General features: G+C 43.2%; 2 protein-coding genes and 1 long non-coding RNA gene across 4 annotated transcripts; 2 read left to right on the top strand and 1 right to left on the bottom strand.

Moving 5' to 3' along the window:
• Positions 1 to 479: 479 nt before the first annotated feature.
• On the top strand, positions 480 to 14215 carry LOC130561786 (uncharacterized). Its single transcript, XM_057346359.1, has 12 exons — positions 480 to 1464; positions 1799 to 1900; positions 2093 to 2464; positions 2668 to 2766; positions 4315 to 4547; positions 5043 to 5221; positions 5336 to 5429; positions 5526 to 5870; positions 5956 to 6073; positions 12561 to 12652; positions 13764 to 13908; positions 14202 to 14215. Exons 1-12 carry the CDS (start codon positions 1239 to 1241, stop codon positions 14213 to 14215), a joined length of 2019 nt encoding a protein of 672 aa, XP_057202342.1. The 5' UTR covers positions 480 to 1238.
• A 136-nt stretch (positions 14216 to 14351) lies between these two features.
• On the top strand, positions 14352 to 15600 carry LOC130561930 (uncharacterized). The gene is made up of 3 exons (XM_057346604.1): positions 14352 to 14620; positions 14780 to 14953; positions 15044 to 15600. Exons 1-3 carry the CDS (start codon positions 14353 to 14355, stop codon positions 15232 to 15234), a joined length of 633 nt encoding a protein of 210 aa, XP_057202587.1. The 5' UTR covers position 14352; the 3' UTR covers positions 15235 to 15600.
• Positions 15601 to 16794: 1194 nt separating this feature from the next.
• On the bottom strand, positions 16795 to 21131 carry LOC130561583 (uncharacterized). 2 transcript variants are annotated; one of them, XR_008963848.1, is made up of 4 exons: positions 20308 to 21125; positions 19610 to 19749; positions 17519 to 17789; positions 16798 to 17445 (listed from the first exon to the last, which is right to left on the bottom strand). It is a non-coding gene; the product is annotated as an uncharacterized LOC130561583 (long non-coding RNA). The 2 variants fall into 2 exon arrangements; XR_008963847.1 differs by having other exon boundaries at positions 16795 to 17445; positions 17519 to 19749; positions 20308 to 21131.
• Positions 21132 to 21156: the final 25 nt, after the last annotated feature.

Raw genomic sequence — 21156 nt, forward strand, 5'->3', positions numbered from 1 at the left:
CAAAATCGATTTGCGCTCTTTATAAAAAAGCGTTTTGCCCGGTATATTTGTTATATTGCTTTTATATTGGTTCCATTACCAACTAACGAAGTTTTAAGACATCGAATTGTGTTTTCTACCGTTTAGTTTTCATTTCTGTTCGTTCATTGTCCGCCCCCAAAATAGATTAGAAATTGATAAATTGTTCGACCGGACCTATCTGTTGTATATAATAATATAATAATAATAATTGTCCTTGCATCTGTACCCTACTTCACGTTGGCCAATCAACTACTTCAGCAGTGATACATCATTGCATGCGACGATCCCAAGCACCATTGCGTTTTTCGATTTCCATACGTAAGTATTGCACTCAATCTAGAATTAGACATATTAGATCCTTGCTTATCAAAAACAATCAGCTCATGCCATAAAGTTGTTGTGTTTGGTAATATTTTAGCGCACTGTAGCGATGTCATGGTATTGAGATGGGCATAACCTTGTTGCACCAAATGAAATGTGCGCATGGTGCTACAAATTGTTAGATAAAAGTTAGCCAAGGGTTAGGCACTGTTGGTGACAAAATTAAAATAGGTGTGATAGGCATATCCGATTTCAAATATGATATTCTTTGTTGCAACTAAGTAGCCTAGTTGCTTACGAGTTGTGCCACATTCTACTGCCATATTCATAATCATAATTTGGATAAAAGTGTCTGCAAAGAACCTAAAGATATATATCCCGGTGGGGACCTAAAGCTGAACGCGCACCAACTCATGGGGACTCCTGTTACCGTGGGGACGAATATTGAGGTCCCCATGGGCAAAAAAGCTTGTACATAAATCGTAAAGAACAACATTTAAAAAAAATCTTAAAATCCAATAAGTTTTCTATGATCTTTAGGTTTAGGGGTTGGGTTAGGGGATAAAATATAAAGTTTGTACAGTATAAAAACACCTATGGACTGTCCCTACGGAGATAATAAACCATTTTGTGTTAGTGTATTGTAATGTGTAGTTTAGTTATCAATTCTATACTGATTTATTTTTCTCTTTATCAACAGGTTCTCAAATACAATTTATCTACTAATAAATAGCAGCTGACTACAAAAGGCACTTTTAAGAGCCACGTTTGTATTGTCATTCTCCCTCTTCTCGTTTTTGTATTGTTCTCTCTCTCTATCTATTCCCTCCCATCCCGTCCTCTCCCCTCTTAGTGGTGTGTTTGTTCTTGTGCACTTTTGCGTGTTCTTGTGCACCATGTCAGATCCTAAGATGAACCAGCTCTTGGAGGAGGTCAACAGTCTTGTCAACCAGGCAGAAGACATGGATGAACTCCAAAGGCTGCATGAGGTCATCCACATGCAACAAGAGGCAGCATCATCCATCCAGCCATCCACCAGCCAGCCATCTGTGAGGTGGATTAAGAGGGACAGTGGAGGGAACATTATTTATGGGAGGCCAAGATTCTCCAGAAAGCGAGCAGGTCAGTCTTTCTTTTCATTCATGTTAATTAAGATATAGATTATATATCTAGATCTAATTCTACCTTTTGGAATGATATATAAACATGTCACCAAGTCATGGGTCTGAATTAGAAAATATATGATTATTATTATTTTACATAAGGAAAAGCAATGCTAAAACTGTGTCATTATGTTTAAAAGGCAGTCATGGTAATGTATGTTGGGTCAGTTGTGGCCTAGTGGTTAGAGAGTTGGACCCTACTTGTAAGTTGCTTTGGATAAAAGCGTCTGACAAATGAATAAATGTAAATGTATGTGTTTCTAATTGTAAAATATGTTTTTTTTCTGCTACAGCAGGTCTTAGCCTCAGACAAACTGGAAAGACAGGTGGTTCCCCTTTCAGGGCTCCGGAAACCAGTGTGGAAATGACCAATGACTTTTCTCACATAAACGCTGGTATGTCCTATTTTGTCCCTGCACTGTAAACAGTATGTTCATTTATAATAGGAATGTAATACACATTCCATATTTTTTTGTTAGTACAATAGATAACACGGTTATTACACACTTCAGAATGACTGTTGTTCAGTGATATACTCTTTTGTTGAATAACCTGTTGTTTTTGAATACTGTCCATTGTTTTAACAGAGTCTTTCCTTCAAGAACTAAAGCGCTCACTGGGTGAAGATTTAGATGACAAAGAAACACCACCACAAGCTTCCAGTGATTGGTCAGTGAGAAAAAGTCTTGTCTCAGGGTGGTGGGCGAAAGTGAGGCCCTGGTTGGTGGACAAAATGGTGGCTAAGCAGCATGTGGCAAGTCCAGTCTGCCAGAAATGTTACTCCAGTCCAGCTATGATCCATTGTTGTGACTGTCGACCACACCCCTTCCTCTGTGCCCGTTGTGACAGCAGCATCCACAAGGCTCAAGTCTTCCACAACAGGGACTCAATTAGAGAAGGCTTCTTTCAGCCATTGCCTCCGACATCCTGTTTTGTGGAGAAGGTTCTTACCCAGTGCGGTAAGTTGTAGTTTTTGAGAGATTTTATCACTTGTTAATTCCAGTTATCACCTGGAAAACTAAATACTAAAACCTAAATCATTTCTGATCAGTCGATGAGTACATGAAGAATATCTGGTCTTAAAAAGCTGACAGTAAATACGCATGTTAGTCGTTATCTTCTATCCTCTAACTATTCTCATAAATGCTTCTTTTTTTTCAAGTGTGTCTTGTACCCTTGGAGATGCCAGGGAGAATATGTAGCTGTCCTCAGAGCTTAAGTGTCATCACTGGAAAACCCATTGCTGTGGTTACAATGAATGGTAAGGAGAACTTTGGGGATAGGCGTCACTTCCGCTCAAGTGACTGCCGAATTTCACCCTCAGCTATTCCCTGATCCCACCCCATATGTACCCTCTCACTTTCTGTCACTCTTCACTGTCCTGTTGAATGAAAAAGTATATTTACCTCCCAGCCAAGTTTGTATAGGCTAGACACCTTTCTGCCACTCCCAATGTGTATGGATGTATAGGTAACCTGTTAAGCTGGAAAGATAATATAGAATTTATCTTTAAAAGAACAAAGCAGAAGATGTACTTCCTTTGCTTCCTTGGATTGGGCACACAATTATTCAACTTTTCTTTTCCTCTGTCATAATGAGTGTCTTACAATACTGCAACATTGTATCAAGAAAACCTTAAGAGCCAAAATTGTCACAGCAATTAAATATTTGCTAAAATATTGTGTGCCACCCCCCCAGAAACTATAATAGATAAAGATAATATGTGGATAATTAGTCTTTTTAGGATCATTCTTTGTAAACCCATTAAATGCTTGTGTATCATAATCCAGTAGATCAGCAATTTCTAAAATACACCCATCTGACATGAACCACTTTCTTCCTTCTTCTGATTGTGATGTCATATACTGTCTCGTCCTGTTCCACTATCCATCATGTATGCTCCTTGTGTTACTTCCTGTGTTCCCTTTGTCTATTTCCTGGTCTTGTGCTCCATGTTCTCTTTTGTTTATCCCTGCCATGTGTTCCTGTCTCTGCTCCTCGCCTGTGTCTAGTTCTGTGATTATTACTCTTGTCAGTCCCTGCCTTATTTCACCCGTTCTTTGCTACCTTGTTTAGCCCTTTGTATTTAAGTCCTTAAAGGCGGGGTGTCCAATTTCTCTTAGCCATTGTTGATGTTCAAATCAAAACAAAAACAAACACACCTCTACCCCCATCTTTCTCTTTAATCAGCGCTTGGCTCGGCTAATGTCCGCCCTGTGCACTGTGCACCTTACTGCTGATTGGCTACAAGTTTGTCTTGGTACTCGGCCCGACTCAGTTGTCTAAAGCGTAATACAGAAATTGTTACCCCGCCTTTAAAAGTATTTAAGGCTGAGTTTCCATCCAACTTGTTAATTTGAATTTGAAATGCGCATACGAAATTCAATTGGAAACAACTGCAGATGCGGATCAGTCCCTTAATGCAAATATAAATTTGATTCGCTTGAGGGGGGTGGATTAACTCTTGATGTGAATAAGGCATAATGCAATTAAAGTTGATGGAAACAGTTTAATTAGCATATATGCACACTTACCATGTTTCTATCCATAGATGTTGCCCTGGAGAAATTTTGATCCCACAGCTGGTCAGAACACGTCTCTTGATTAGTCTAATGTCCATTTTAATTCACATTACACAGTTGATGGAAACAAACACAGATACGCATATTCTTGAGCTGAGTTTTCATTAATGCCAACATCAAATGCAAATAAGTTTCATGGAAACCTCGCAAGTGTCCTCCTGAAAGTCAAAGTTTCCCACTTCAGTGTCTGAATTAAGTGTGCATATATATTTCTTTCCTTGTCCCAGGCCGATATGATCTCAACTTGCCAGAGTTGAAATGTGAGGTATGTCAAGCCACATGGAGTGCTGGAGTGGATGAGCTGGTCCATAATGACTACTGGCCTGCTACTTCTCAATTTTCAACAGTGTATGCTACAGACATCCTATTTTCCTTTGAGGAGTTGAAGATGGCAGCACCTGGGATGTCCAGCCAAGCATTTCTTAGAATGCTAGATCAACGAACTGTCCGCTTTGGCCGTGTAAGTATTTGTGGTGACAATCTTAGAGTAACTCACAATTATAGTATGAGGTCAAGTACACATGAACATTTACTCTGTTTAGGGAAAAGTTTGTGTGTTAAATTTAGACCCTTTGTCAGAGGTGTATAAACAGCTAGCAACTCGTGCTGTCATGTAGTTTGCACTGAGTGTTTTATGAAAAAAGGGTCCTTCTGAAGACCTCAAAATCTACTCCATTGAGTTCTAAGATTTGGCTATTGACTTTGATGTTTTCTCCCCAATATCATTTGCTGATCACAGAAATGTTCATTTGGAAACATTTCTTTGGCTACAGATGTAGACTGTCAGGTTCTTCTTCAGGTTCCTTTCCTTTGATGTTTATTATCAGAGGTCATGGAAGTAGTACACACATCCCAATGTTTTATCCATTTTAGAGCATCTTATTACAATGTAGAGTGGTCTTTAATTTCTTGATCTGTTTTACTGTTTCGCTTTTACTTTACTCTTTTGAAACAGACTGGAAAGGTCATAGCAGACAGCTTCAGAAAAAGCTTTTTGGAGTGGGAGGCTGTCCGATTTGAAATGGACAAAGTCATCCGGGAAGACCACTTTAACTGCCCAGCATGCACCCCAAACATGCTTGCGGTCTCTGTTGATGGAAACCGTAAGCATTATAGATTCAAGAGTGCAGCAAGGTACTTAAAAAAAATACAGTGTTTAGATTGACAGTTCATCATTTTGAAAATAACTTTGCTGAAAATCACAATGAAAATCATACGAATATTAAAAGGCAATATGTGTCTATTTAGATCAGAGGAACAAGCCATCTTTAATGGTGTCTTCATAGCCAAGGATGATGATGTAGCAAGATTCGTAGACTATGTCCATTCCTCGACCAGCCATGTAAATTTGCACAACTTGCATCACTATATTTACTTGTAAAATACCATGTCCTACATAGGAGTTTGCTTGGACTGTTAACCATCTTCCATGTTTTAGGTCTCTGGAAGAGGTGTCTGTGGGGGACAGTGGTCAGCAGCACGAGAAACATCACAGAAGTCCTCCAGCAAAGTAGATGAGGAGGGCCTAGAACTTGCCGTTTGTCGGCATGGTGTTCTTCTTTGTGCCCTTAATATGTTCAGGGGGGAGGTTTTTGCTTACCCTCTGTACCTCCAAAAAAAAATGGCTTGTAAGCCGGTGAAATTCTTTGCTATGGATGTTGCATGCAAGTACTGGCCTTACCTCCAGAGAGTGAGTGAGAGATGCCCTGAGCTTCAGGATCTGCTCTCAATGAAGCCATTTCTGTCAGTGTTTCATGCCAAAGCCCACGACTTCAAATGCGAGGTAAGAAAATGTGACTGTCTATGTGATTTTCTTTACCTAAACATAAGATTGTTGCCGCTTAGATTTATTTATTTTTTATTTGAAGGTAAAATGGAGTGGGGCATACCAGGAGGGGGCTGGTTTGACTCTTGGGGAGGAGGTGGAGCAGTGTAATGCCTTCCTCTCGAGAATTGCTGTTACCACAAAGCACATGGCAAAAGCAGGTAAGGTAACCACACACTGCACTAGTTTGACAAAGTGATACAATACCTGCTACCTGCAGGTATGATACCTGCAAGCAACTGCAATTATCAGATGTTGGGGTGGGCGCAGTTCTGTCTCAATGGTCCCCAGTTGATGGGAAGGTGCACCCCTGCGCCTTCAACTCACACCGTCTCAGCCCTGCAGAACGCAATTATGACATCGGTAATCGAGAGCTGTTAGCGGTTAGACTGGCGTTGGGTGAGTGGCGTCATTGGTTGGAGGGAGCAGCGCAGCCCTTCTTGGTCTGGACGGACCATAAGAACCTTGAGTATATCCGTTCGGCCAAGAGGTTGAGCTCACGCCAGGCCCGCTGGGCACTCTTCTTTGGTCACTTTAACTTCACCCTCTCGTACCAGCCTGGGTCCAAGAACCTTAAACCTGATGCCCTCTCGCGTCTGTTTGAGACCCCCGGTATGGAACTTGCGGCCGAAACCGTCCTTCCAAGGAGGGTGGTGGTCGGGGCCCTCTCTTGGGGTATCGAGCGGTGAGTGGCAGAGGCCGGTCGAGGGGTGCAAGTGCCGGCAGGGTGCCCAGGGGGTAGGTTGCCGTGCCGGCTGTGCTGCGTCCTGAGGTCCTTCAATGGGGCCATTCATCCAGGTTAGTCTGCCATCCAGGAGTCCGGGGAACGTCGACTGCCATCCGTCAACGTTTCTGGTGGCCGTCCCTGGCCACTGATGTCAGACAGTTCGAGTCGGCCTGCCCCACGTGTGTTCAACGTAAGCCGATCAACCACCCTCCCGCTGGTCTGCTCCGTCCCTTGCCCATCCCCACCCGCCCTTGGTCGCACATTGCTCTTGATTTTGTCACTGGGCTTGCTCCCTCCGAAGGTAACACAGTGGTTCTCACAGTGGTGGATCGCTTCTCCAAGGCGGTCCATTTTGTCCCTTTACCCAAGCTACCCTCTGCCCGGGAGACCGCTCAACTGATGGTAGACCACGTCTTCCGTCTCCACGGCTTGCCGGTTGACGTGGTCTCTGATAGGGGGCCTCAGTTTTCATCCCGGTTCTGGAAGGAGTTCTGCAGACAGATCGGGGCCTCTGCGAGTCTGTCTTCTGGCATTCACCCCAGACCAAAGGGCAATGCGAGCGGGCCAACCAGGATCTTGGTAGAATGCTCCGCTGTCTGACATCATCTAACCCCAGCTCCTGGTGCTCTCAGCTCTCGTGGGTAGAGTACGGCCACAACTCCCTCCAGTCCAGTGCATCAGGTATGTCCCCATTTGAATGTTCCTTGGGATATAACCCCCCTCTGTTTCCATCACAGGACCATGAGGCGGACCAAGGCAGCGGCCGACCATCACCGGTCCTCTCCTCCAGTCTATGTGTGTGGTCAGCGGGTATGGCTCAACGGGCAAGCAGTGTCGGGCGGTGGACGGGCCCCCGCCTGCGTTGGCATTTCAACTGCCTAGAGTTGTTGGTTGTGCTACTTGCATTGAGGAGGCTACTACCTCTCGTGCAGGGCAAGCATGTGCTGGTCCGGTCGGACAGCACAGCTGCTGTGGCGTATATCTTTCATTCACGGCAGCTAACATGACTCGCCCGGCGCCTCCTCCTCTGGAGTCAGCAGGTGATCAGTTCCCTACGAGCCACACACATCCCAGGCGTCCTGAACCAGACAGCCGATGCGCTCTCTTGTCAGTTGACGCCTCGCATAGAGTGGCGACTCCACCCCCGTGCAGCCGGCTCATTTGGGGCAGTTCGGCCAGGCACAGGTGGTCCTGTTGCCTCCCTGGACTCCACCCATTGTCCGCTTTGGTACTCCCTGTACGAGGCAACCCTTAGCACGGATGCCTTTGCGCACAGCTGGCCGCGGGACAAGCGGAAGTACGCTTCCCCCCAGTGAGCCTCATTGCACAGGTCCTGTGCAAGGCCAGGGAAGAGGAGCATCAAGTGGTACTAGTTACGCCCCTTTGGCCTAACCAGGACTTGGTTCTCGGAGCTGACGATCTGACAACAACTCCCCGCTGGCCGCTCCCCCTGGCGAACTGCTTCCCCAGGGGAAGGGGCACGTTACGGCATCCCAGGCAAAACCTGTTCTCCATGTCTGGATGGGACGAGGAGATCCTGAGTGACCCACCCCCGGTCTGGTTGGGACATCACTCAGGCTAGGGCTTCGGCCACTGGCGGCTATACGCCCATAGGTGGCGCCTCTTCTCGTCCTGGGGCTCTTCTCGGCGAGAAGACCCGCGGAGTTGCTCGGTCGGGTACGAGCTGTCCCGTCCTCAAGAGAGACGGGGGAGTAACCTCTCCCCCTCCACACTGGGAATGTATGTAGCCGCTACGGCCGCTCATCATGACCCAAGTGCTGGGTAGCCTCTGGGACAGCACGACCTGGTCATTAGGTTCCTAAGGGGCGTGAGAGGGTGACCACCTTATCCGCGCTCCGTACCCTCTTGCGACCTAGGTGGAGGGCCTCAAGAGGCCCCGCCCCCTTCGAGCCGCTCCGGGTTTGCCGCTCTTTCTCAGTCTTGATAAAGACGGCTTTCCGCATGGTGCTCACCTTCAAGAGGGTAGGCGATCTGCAAGCACCCTCCGTGTCCACAGATTGCATAGAACTCGGGGCCGGGATTCTCACGTTATCTTTAGACCCCGCCCCGGCTACGTGCCCAAAGTTCCCACCACTCTCCCGAGAGACCAGGTGGTGAACCTGTAGGCGCTCCCCAACGGGGAGGAAGACCCAACCTATCCATGTTGTGTCCAGTACGCGCACGGCGCCTCTACTTGGACCGCACGCAGAGCCCAGAAGCTCTGAGCAGCTCTTTGTCTGTTTCGGAGGTCAGCAGAAGGGAGGGGTGTCTCCAAACAGAGGCTGTCGCACTGGATCGTGGATGCCCTCGTTAGGGCATACCGATCTCATTTCGCCCCTGCCTGTTGGGAGTGAGGCACACCCCTCATGGGCACTGGCTCAGGGCACCTCTCTGGCAGACATCTGCAGAGCTGCGGGTTGGGCTATGCCCAACAACTCCGTGAGGTTCTAATACCTACGCGCGGAACCGGTGTCAGCCCGCATCCTGGCAAGATGTGGGACCGGCAGCAGGTAGGGCGTACGCCTGCAAAAGCCCTTCCCCCTTCCTTAGGGGGATCAGCGGCTATTACGCCTCCCCTCTTTCCCCCACTGGGTAAAGAACAGGCATTCCATCCATCACTAAGCACCTTTCCAGGGGACAGGCTGGGCAGAGCAGCCCTGCCCCCTTAGGCCGGGGAACAGTTGAGTTATCTCCCAGATGGCTCTAACCGGACCTAGTGCTCCAGACGTGGTAACCCCCCCCTGTGGGCTGTTCCGTCTGATGTATCCTCATGAATGGTTCCCACCTTGGCAACCCATGACCTCCCCAGGTGGACTCCCACCTTGCGGTTAACTCCTGCAGTCCGCACATCCTTCCCATGAGTTCTCCCCTGATGGTGAGACCATGTGGTATCTCCACTATTCCTCCCTACGGTAGGTAGTGGCCTCTGCAGCGTTTTCCCCCCGGGAGGGAATAATGCTTACCCAGTGGCCCGTACGGTGCCGGGCGGCTTCTTGCCATTTAGAGAACTAGGCCTCCGCCCGTGACGGCCGGTGACAGGGGCTTCCCAACTTTGTGTAAACCTCTAGGTCCCCCTTTCTCTCCACTGGAGGGTCTTAATTTCGTGTTAACGTGTTCGTCTGACTCGCCCAGGCCAGTCAACGTCGCTCCGCAGAGATTGTGACGCGGCTCAGTGCTGTGGCATTTTCCATAGGAACCCCATTCTGTCGGTTCGACACAACGTCGAGAGACCGACAGAAAGGGAACGTCTTGGTTACGGATGTAACCTCGGTTCCCTGATGGAGGGAACGAGACGTTGTGTCCCTCATGCCACAACACTGGCCGCCCACCCCAGCGGTCGGGGGAGGATGCTTTAGGCTCCTCAGAACAAAGGTGAATGAATGAGCACGCCGGCTTCCCTCTTATACCCGGACATCCGGGGAGGAGCCCGGCATGCAAATTTCATTCGCCAATTTTCATTGGCCTTTTCTAAATACTCAGAAGCTGATAGGTTCTCAAGACAAACCCCATTCTGTCGGTTCGACACAACGTCTCGTTCCCTCCATCAGGGAACTGATGTTACATCCATAACCAAGACGTTTTCCCCGCTTGCGGACATTCAGTGGATTACAATTGGGGGTTCCCCGGTTGCTGTGGACACTGTGTGAATTAACTTTTGGTTTTCCCCGCTTGCTGCGGACGTTCAGTGGAATTATTTTTGGGGTCTTCCCCCGCTTCCCCCTAACGGTCTATTGGCCGAGCGCTCGAGCCTTTGCCTTTTTTTCCTTTTTTTGAATTTATTCTTTTGTCAGAGACTGTGTTCTGCCTTGTTCTTGAGTGAGGGATTGACTCATTAAAAACTGGCTCCAGTGTCTTGCATTACAATTATAGTATGAGGTCAAGTACACATGAACATTTACTCTGTTTATGGAAAAGTTTGTGTGTTAAATTTAGACCCTTTGTCAGAGGTGTATAAACAGCTAGCAACTCGTGCTGTCATGTAGTTTGCACTGAGTGTTTTATGAAAAAAGGGTCTTTCTGAAGACCTCAAAATCTACTCCATTGAGTTCTAAGATTTGGCTATTGACTCCGATGTTTTCTCCCCAATATCATTTGCTGATCACAGAAATGTTCATTTGGAAACATTTCTTTGGCTAGAGATGTAGACTGTCAGGTTCTTCTTCAGGTTCTTTTCCTTTGATGTTTATTATCGGAGGTCATGGAAGTAGTACACACATGTTTTATCCATTTCAGAGCATCTTGTTACAATGTAGAGTGGTCTTTAATTTCTTGATCTGTTTTACTGTTTCTCTTTTACTTTACTCTTTTGAAACAGACTGGAAAGGTCATAGCAGACAGCTTCATAAAAAGCTTTTTGAAGTGGGAGGCTGTCCGATTTGAAATTGACAAAGTCATCCGGGAAGACCACTTTAACTGCCCAGTATGCACCCCAAACATGGTTGCGGTCTCTGTTGATGGAAACCGTAAGCACTATAGATTCAAGAGTGCAGCAAGGTACTTAAAAAAAATACAGTGTTTAGATTGACAGTTCATCATTTTGAAAATAACTTTGCTGAAAATCACAATGAAAATCATACGAATATTAAAAGGCAATATGTGTCTATTTAGATCAGAGGAACAAGCCATCTTTAATGGTGTCTTCATAGCCAAGGACGATGATGTAGCAAGATTCGTAGACTATGTCCATTCCTCGACCAGCCATGTAAACTTGCACAACTTGCATCACTATATTTACTTGTAAAATACCATGTCCTACATAGGAGTTTGCTTGGACTGTTAACCATCTTCCATGTTTTAGGTCTCTGGAAGAGGTGTCTGTGGGGGACAGTGGTCAGCAGCACGAGAAACATCACAGAAGTCCTCCAGCAAAGTAGATGAGGAGGGCCTAGAACTTGCCGTTTGTCAGCATGGTGTTCTTCTTTGTGCCCTTAATATGTTCAGGGGGGAGGTTTTTGCTTACCCTCTGTACCTCCAAAAAAAAGGCTTGTAAGCCGGTGAAATTCTTTGCTATGGATGTTGCATGCAAGTACTGGCCTTACCTCCAGAGAGTCAGTGAGAGATGCCCTGAGCTTCCGGATCTGCTCTCAATGAAGCCATTTCTGTTAGTGTTTCATGCCAAAGTCCACGACTTCAAATGCGAGGTAAGAAAATGTGACTGTCCATGTTATTTTCTTTACCTAAACATAAGATTGTTGCCGCTTAGATTTATTTATTTGATTTTTTATTTGAAGGTAAAATGGAGTGGGGCGTACCAGGAGGGGGCTGGTTTGACTCCTGGGGAGGAGGTGGAGCAGTGTAATGCCTTCCTCTCGAGAATTGCTGTTACCACAAAGCACCTGGCAAAAGCAGGTAAGGTAACCACACACTGCACTAGTTGACAAAGTGGTATGATACCTGCAAGCAACTGCAATTCTTCGCCTTTCTCACACTGCTATGAGAAGTGTTCAAACTACAGTACATTTTGATCCTGATGACTAGGATGAGGTACATGCTGACTATGAACATATCAAGCAAAGCAGATTTAGAATGTATAATCTTGAAGACAGATGGGTGGATCGATTACAATACCATCATCCTATTTTTTTTTAAAAGTGAAAATCATAAGGAGTTGAAGCAAATACTGTATTGTTGTTGGTTGCATACCTTACCATACTCACCTACTGTCCTGCTACAATGCTCAATGCCATTTGCGTATTGTCCTGGGTCACTGTTCCATACTACTTCTCCACTATCCTGTGCCACTAACCGACTAACCCTTTCCTTGGACAGTAATTAAATGGCACAAGACAGCAGGTTGACACCATGGTACTACCTTAGTTATTGTTTCTGAAAAGTATGTGGTACCCAATAAGTCTGCACCGGTTTTCTCCTGCCTCTACTGTGAAGAAGAGTGATAAACTTATTTTTTGTTCTGTTTGCAGGACGCACAGACATGCTCACAGTCATGGCCATGCTCTGGAATCAGCAAAAGACTAATAACTTGGCTTCCACACTTGCCCGCCGATATCAAAAGGTAAAGACACCAGTAATCACTTATGCAACATATAAAGCAACATGTGGGCAATTCCGTGAATATGTCAACCTTACCATGAAAAAATAAAGTTTTTACCAACAGTTTTTACTATGGTAACAGCACAGATATTAACATTTGGTGGTTCAAATACCCATGTGAGATCTCTCTTCAAATTTGTAAAGCATTTTTTTTATTTTTAGTGCATGATTTTTCGTAGTTAGGTAAGTGCCATTTTCAGGATTGTCACATCCATAACGCTACATATTCCTCATAAATGGACACATGAATATTAAAATAAAATAACTATTTTATGTTCTATAAAGAGGCATCCCTTCTCCATTAATTGGGTATTATTGCTTCAGAATTGTGCATTTTATTTCACAGAAATCCTACAAAGTTTGTCGTCTCCCAAAAAACACGTCCTTTTTTGTCACATCCATAATGCATGTTTATTTCCCTTTTTTAAAATAGAAAATTTGTTCATAGACTGACATTTTTTATGTTTAGACTCTATCAACAAGGGTTTAGTAAAATATAAACAGATGGTTCAATATATTTGTAACAAATTCATTCTCTGAGCATTTTTATGTCACGTCCATAATGCAAAATGTCACGTCCATAACGTTGGAATTGCCCATGTGCATTATAAAATATAGTGGCATCACACAAAACATTTAGATGTAGTGATTTTTTTTATTTAGCTTATATATTTTTCAGTGTGTATATATATATATATATATATATATACTGTATATATATATACACACACATCATTGCATACCATATAGGGACAATTCCAGGTTATGGATGTGATGGAACATGAGCAAGCATAGTATTGTTAGAATATTTTGCACAAACCCTGGTATAGTCATTATCCTACAGATACCATAGCATTTTATTGACATTGTGAATGTGACAAAAAGTCCACTTTCCATGGAATTGCCATATAGTATAGTCCCTGTATTTGTGAATATATGTAAAGTATATGGAATGAGTGCTGTATGTGGTTTTCTGATAGTGAATATAACTTTACATTCCTTATTAACACAGAGCTCTAGGCATTACCCTTGTCTGTCTCTGCTTCATTGTCATTTTTTGTTTGTGTTTGAAGGCCACAATTGCCCTGCAAAGACAATTGCATAACATGGAAGCCATGAAAACTGAAATGGCAGTCACAGATGATCAGCTGGAGGGTTGGTCAATGATGTTCATGCGGTCTTGCCTCGCCTCGCCTCGCCTCGCTTTTGTCCCTGAACGTGAGTTTGTTAGTTTTGCTTTAGTTTCTGTTTTGACCCATAGCGGGAAGTTTTTCTTTATCCTTTTGAGAAGCCTTTTGTTATTGTTTTTGTCTTCGTTACCTCCTCATGGGTGTTTTGTTTCTGTTTAGTGTTTTAATAAAATCTGTTAACCCCTTCATCCCCGCTGCCTGCGCTTGGGTTCTTCAGCCACGCAATGCGTGACATAATGTTTCACCTGGTGGGAAACAAAGATAAAGTTATTTTAGTCTAGTTTTGTCAAGCTTTTAATTGTTTGTTGCAAATGCACGTAGCCTTGAACGTGTAAGGTACAAAGCCTTATCCAGTAGGGTAGCAACTCTGTTACAGAAAAGATTGTTTAGGCTCACTTGCCCATATGCCAGAAATAATACATTTTCATGGAATTAAGAAGAAAATTTCCTACTTCTCTTCCTATCAGCAACAATGTCCCCGAATGATGCTAGTGTTGCTCCTGTTGCCAGACGAATTGAGGAGCTGGTGACCAGTATTAAAAGGAGGTCACAACGTCTTTATAAAGACAATGATGGCTGCAAAGGTCCTGCCCGGATACGCAGAAAGATCAGGGAGGAAAATAAACTTTTAAATTCTGTGGTGGATCAATATAACGCCATGGTTCCTAATGCAGAAAACCTGGACTTGGACACCATTCTTTCGGATGACATTATTTGGCCATGGCAGCTTTCACACGGTGGTATATACATAAGTCCATTGACTATGTGAAATAAGTCTCATAGTAGCACAAAATCTTTCATCGATGTTTGCCCAGATAATCTAAGAAAACCTAGTATCTTTTTTTGACATTATCTGGGAAATCAACTGATCTTAAAATCAACTGATTTATGTATTCCAGACTCTGTAGATCTAAGGACAAAAAGGAAGGCATTTGACATGGTGATGGCAGTAAGGAGACTTGAGGAGGAGAAGAGGATTGTCATTGCTGAGATGGAAAAATATTGGACATCTCTTTGCACCCGTGCAGACACCCTGAAGGAGATGTCATCTCAGCTTTGCAGTGGGACATCAAGTATGTATTTTAAGTTATACTTGACATGCATTATATTTACCAGTATGTTTCTGAAAGTCTGTAATAAAGTTGTTTTTTTCCCCGTATAAGATGAGATGTGGGGCCTGAGTAAAGAGGGAATCCAAGGTCTACAGAGCTTAATCATAAAGAACGCACAAGCCATCAACAGAATACGAAAGCACGTAAAGAACTGTTATATACAAGTTCTGACTGGAACAGAAGTGAACTTTAAAAGTGATTCGGAGGAATACCATAGTGACTCTGAACTTTCCGAAGATTAAACGGAGGATGTAAGATGACCAACTTTCAAGTGTCTTGTCATGTTCTCCAAGTCTTAAAGAAATGCATAGATTGGCAAGAAGATCATTGTAGCACCTGGACTCTTTATATTGAAATTTAATTCACAATTCAGTTTTGAGAATGCCCATGTTCTCTGTAACCAGATGGGATGAAAGACCTCTTCCATGCCAACTTATAGCAGGGGTCTTTTTTTGCATTTTATTTATTGCATTTTACTGTTTATCCATCCAAAGTAATTTTCTGACCCTGCTAATTAAACATGAAAAGCTTGGTTTAGAATTAGAAAAAAACCCATGGGAGCTTTAATTGAACTTGGAGCTTATTTTATGAATCGGTATGCTCTCATGTTTTGTGTTATTATTATGAATATGTGAATATGTTCTAATAGTTTAATATTCTCTTCTTAAATAGTTTACTTGATACATTGTGTGTTGTCCTGAAATATGTCCAGTTTAACACATTTGACCTGTGGCAGCAGAGATCCTTGGATAAATAATGTTTTGGGTATGCACATACCTTAACTCATTCATAACCTATAAACATTCACATTTTGAGTTTACTTTGTACACTGGTGTATATTATCCTGAAATACATCCAGTTTCATTCACTTCACCTTCTGTGGCAAGTCTGAGGCAGCAGACATCCTTGGAAATGTAAATTTTTGGTACTCAACGGCTATGATTTCTGATAATCTTAGTTCTTTAATCACTCAAAACCCACTAAAACGTGCATATTTTGGGTTGACTTCATATGTTGATGTGTATTGTGCTGAAATACATCCATTTTTACATATTTCACTTGCTATGGCAAGTGTGAGGCCACAGAGATGCATGTAATACACAGTTTTGGCACCCAACGGCTGTGACCTTTGACACTTAAATATCATTAAATCATTCAAGAAACACTAAAACATTCCTATTTTGAGTTGACTTGATGCATAAAGGTGTGATTTGCAGAATACAATTCACTTTCACTGACCTCACATGCTGTGTCAAGTCTGAGACCAAAGACATCCTTGGAATGTACCATTGAAAGAGGCAGATATGCCATAGAAGGCTCAGTAAGCGTCATGCCAGATAATTGATGAAATGTCAGCAGGTTGCATTATTTTGATGCAGGGAATGTTAACAAACTTGTCTGTCAAATTTGAGACCTCTAGCTGCTTGTGTGTTGCTAGAAGGCAGAGCCAAAAATGAGAAAATTGTCATTTCTAGGGGGCGCTACAGAGTCTGTGAATGTGTAAACTGTAATTTGACTTTGCTCACATATTTTGTGTGATACATAGTTATCACATGCCAAATTTTACCTGTTTATTATGTATGCAAGTTAGAAATGTTAACCCTAGACCTAAATGTTCACAATTTCCATGTCAGAAAGGCCATGGTAGAGTTACACTCATTATTGTAAATAAATATCAACACGTGACACATATATTGGCATGGGGAATAAAACAAACTGCTTTTTAAGACCTTTAAGCTGGTAGTGTGTTGCCAACACAGAAAGATCACTGAGGTTACTTTAGGATCAAAGATGTTTTATTATCATTCCATAAAACGGTGAATTAAGTTAATGCAGAAATTAGACAAATTCCGAAAGAATGACGACAATAAAACCATGAAATATTTAAACTGTATGAAAATAGAAAGCTATCAGAATCCAGTTACAGTTTCCATGATTGTCATAAATAATGGTAATCACTTATTGGGGTTACAGAGTATTCAGTCCCAGTTCATAAAAATAGAGACAAAAATAGAGATTAGAATTAACACAAATAAGGACCAAGTGTGATATAAAATAAATAAATAAACATAAATTAAGTATAAAAACCAAATTATTTTATCATTAAATCTGGTTACAATCTGATTATAACAATAATGGTAAATGCTCAATGTAGCACAGCCTTCAGATTGCTTATGGAACCTTCAGTCCATTCTACAGCAGAATTGTCATTAGTTATTTCAGCGCAACACACATCCTCTCTAACCGCTAGGTTCCTGAGACCTCCAATCTCCTTGATGTGGTTATACAGTTCCAGGACCAATGGCCCTCTGAGGTTGGTAGCAAGACCAGAAGTGTTCACTGGCAGACAGTTCTGGAGAAGCTGGTTGGGTCTAGGCTTGGTACACTAGCAATACATTTGGACTGCTATTGCAATGGTCTTCCTCTTCATTGTCTTGTTCCTCTGTTTGCAACTACAAAACAAAATAGATACAAGTGAACATGAGTACACACACCACATGAAAGACTAGGGTGCATTGCTCTCACCATTGCCAGTCTGGGGTGTGTCCCTCCCCGCTGCACTGCCAAGCTGGGGTGCATTGCTTGCTGCCGTGCTGCCAGACTGGGAAACGTCGCTTGCCTCTATGCTGCAAAGCTGGTGTGCACTGCTCACTGCTGCATGTTGCTCTACGTGGCTCACTACCAGGCTAGAGTGCATCAATTTCCTGCGCAGGCAGACACTTTTCCTCATGAAATTCACAATGGCAAAACTGTTCCAATATAGTACGAGGGCAGCAGTGTAGTCCTGCAGCTTCAGCTTTAAGATGATGGAGAATTCATGCATGACCATCATCCCATAGGTGTTGGCCAAGGATGTACAGCGGCAAATGAGAGACAGAGAAAGAGAGACAGAGAATGAAAGACAGACAGACAAATTGACAAGGTTACCATCAAGCCATTTGGTCAGTCTTTGTGATAGGGAATTAGTCTACTTTGATCACTGTGCTGTGGTTAATATTTCCATTTTATTAAAAAGAATATCACCAGGATCTGTAAAGAAAGTATCCTAATCCAAGACTACACGTCATGCTTAGTTTGTCTTCCAAGTTTAGCCTATTCCTTGTATCCGCTCAACAGGCTGTGGGTAAACATCCAAGACCCAAAAGAATAGAATACACATGAGGCTGAAGTTTTATCTAAGAGCATTAAGTGTGATAATAAAACAAAGTTGAAGAGATGCAGTACCTATAAGCCAGGTGTTATACAAAAGACAGTCTCTGTATGTGTTAAAGAGAAAGTACATTTCAATAGAGATTTCATCGATATCTTTTCTGAATTTAACTAATAAAGATTTAACAGGATAGCAGCGATGGATACTTTTAAAAGAAACCTCTTTAATTTGTTGACAAGCAGGAATTTACTGGGCAGAGTCCATGTCCTGGTCCAACAGATGTCTTGGGCATATTTGATCCAAGCTGTAATTACGCATGGGATCTTGTCCAAGCGTCCATATTCCTTCCCCTCTGACACCCATAGGGACACTATTTATTGATATGTGAAAGTAATGTTGGCGCAGAGTTTGAAAACAGAGAGAATAGCCAAATTTTCAAGAACTAATTAACAGTGTTTTATTAGAACCAAAGTCAGAAATAAAATATCTCATAGCACAAGTCCAACAAATTGAGGTGGAGACAAATTTAGTGCCATTTGAAAGACAGTAAAGACAAACAACAAATATGAACAAATATACAGCAATCAGACACAGAATAAGTTGAACACACACTAAAATCAGCACATTGCATGTGTATACTGAATGTCCTAATTTAAGTGTCAAAGTCATCAGGTTTGTGGTTTATGGCGTGCAATGACAGCTCAGAGGTAAAACGTTTGATAATAATCAATACATATGAACAATTAGAAATGCTATAGAACACTGAATATGAATTTAATGTGTCAAGAATATTATTAGTTCTCTCTATATATGTATTTTCAGGCATGGATAATGATTTCTGTCATGGCTCTGCTTCCATAGTCATGTTTTTCTTGGTCCTGTAGCAGAGTCATGACAAAGTCTTTGGTTATGTGTGGAGAGAAACATATTATTGTCCGTTTGACTATAATATACGTTCTCTCCAGTGTCTTGTCATTGGCCCTATTCCTCTTGTTTCCTCGTTATGTTTCCCTGCGTGTTTAATGTCCCACACCTGTCCATTGTCGTTATCCCTCGTTTGTCTTCCCCTATATATACCCTCTTGTTTCTTTGTCTTGTGCTCGTGGATTGTACTACGTCATGATGTGTGTCCGTTCGTGCCCCAGTCCTCGCTTAGTGAGTTTTGCTGTGCCTTTGTATTGTTTTATTGTGCTTGTGTGCCTGTTAGTAGACGTTGTGTCATAGTTGTTTTATTTTGTCCTTTTATTTTTGCCCCACCGAGGGAGGTGTTTTGTTTTCAGTTTTTGCCTTAGTCGTGTCCTTGTTACCCCCTCGTGGGTGTTTTGTTTCTGTTATTGTTTATTAAACGTTTCTGTTAACCCCTTCACTGCCGTTGCCTGCGCTTGGGTTCTTCTTTCTGCCAGTCCGTGACAGATTTCAAGAGGAAGAACCTGAAAAAAACTAGGGGAAATTTAACTGAAACATACCTATACATGGGTCCGTGTGTGTGTGTATAATTGTTTTATTTATGTTCTTTTAAACTTCAGGTCACTGCTGTAGAGTCCTGTGCTAAGCTCAGAAAGGGAACTTGCTTGCCGGCTCCCACGTGTCCTCCCAGGCTTTGCCACTGTAATTAAGTCCAGCACATCTTACATTAGATCAGGAGAATAAGTCTATTTGTGTACACAATGTCTACAACATTCACAGCTTATACTGTACATTTTCACAAAATCTGTGTTTCTAATTTCCATTTATTGGTAATTTCCTTTGCAATTTCTTTACATGGACTTCAAATATACAGTCAACATTAAGGGCCGATTTATAGTCAAAGCAAGTATGCTGTAATTGCAAAATCATGGATGCACTTTCAGTGCAGCCTGAACATTCATCGCTTGGTATGCTTTCATTGACTCCCATGTTATTACATGCATTATTGTGTCATGTCACAACAGACAACGCACATCGCTACCCAAGTACGCATCATGTTGTTTTTACATTATGTTCCTGATTAGGGGACAGGCTTTACAAAGGCTCTCAACTAAGACTGTTTGAAGCCAGTTGGCAGCCAATGTGTGTACATACTACTCTATCACCCTAAAACAACACTATACCAAAAAAATCAAAGGGCTGATAGGAAACATTATAGTCAAGTATGAATAGATACGTACTGTATGTCAGTGCTTACCAATGAGAACAAGGCAACCAGCGCACTTTTACTTCAGCCTTATCCTACAGAAACACACGGAAACACATTTAATTATATTTGTGTAGTTACTGTTACCATTTCACAAAACCATACAGACAGTAATGACATTCATGCTTGGCTATATGCACTGGTCAGGTGACGTGGGCTAAACATCAGTATGTAGGCTATAAAGTAATATTGTACAATGAGGAGGATATAAGAGATATTATTAAGAAGTATGGTTCCCTTTCTGTCGGTCTCTCGACGTTGTGTCGAACCGACAGAATGGGGTTTGTCTTGAGAACCTATCATCTTCTGAGTATTTAGAAAAGGCCAATGAAAATTGGCGAATGAAATGAAATGCTCATTCATTCACCTTTTGTTCTTCAGAGACTACGCATCTGATGAGCTTCTTTACGATCTTTGGTGATCATTTTTCTGCTGGAATCTACGACGTGGACAGCGGACGGTCCCTTCCTGCAGTGACTCTCCCCTGGGCGTCTCAGCAGTTCCGGAGGTGTTCGAGCAAATTTCCTTTCTAAAAGAGCAAATTTCTCCAGCGTGGCATGTCCCGCTGTTCTCATGGGTGCAACACACTCATCGAGGAGGGGGACGGACACGATGCCTGCTTCCAGTACGCTGGGGCAGACGTTGTGGATACGTCCTGCCCGCACTGCGGGCGGTGATGATTCAGACGGTGCGTCACGGGTGGCTGTGTTCCCACGGGACTCAGCCACCACCTCGTTTGCTCCCCGTTCCGTGGCGGCAGGACTACGGCCCTGCCGTCCGCTACGGCAAGCAGCGAGGGTGATATGAGGATTACTGTGAGCGATAATCCGCCAGCCACGG

The sequence above is a fragment of the Triplophysa rosa genome, linkage group LG11 (assembly GCF_024868665.1).
Source record: "Triplophysa rosa linkage group LG11, Trosa_1v2, whole genome shotgun sequence".
NCBI lineage: Eukaryota > Metazoa > Chordata > Actinopteri > Cypriniformes > Nemacheilidae > Triplophysa > Triplophysa rosa.

Coding starts and splice junctions, on each gene's coding strand:
- LOC130561786 (XM_057346359.1), top strand. CDS start 1,239: ATGTCAGATCCTAAGATGAACCAGCTCTTGGAGGAGGTCAACAGTCTT. Junction 2,767..4,314: donor TGCTGTGGTTACAATGAATG/GTAAGGAGAACT, acceptor TCCTTGTCCCAG/GCCGATATGATCTCAACTTG. Junction 5,222..5,335: donor AGATTCAAGAGTGCAGCAAG/GTACTTAAAAAA, acceptor GTGTCTATTTAG/ATCAGAGGAACAAGCCATCT.
- LOC130561930 (XM_057346604.1), top strand. CDS start 14,353: ATGTCCCCGAATGATGCTAGTGTTGCTCCTGTTGCCAGACGAATTGAG. Junction 14,621..14,779: donor ATGGCAGCTTTCACACGGTG/GTATATACATAA, acceptor TATGTATTCCAG/ACTCTGTAGATCTAAGGACA. Junction 14,954..15,043: donor GCTTTGCAGTGGGACATCAA/GTATGTATTTTA, acceptor TCCCCGTATAAG/ATGAGATGTGGGGCCTGAGT.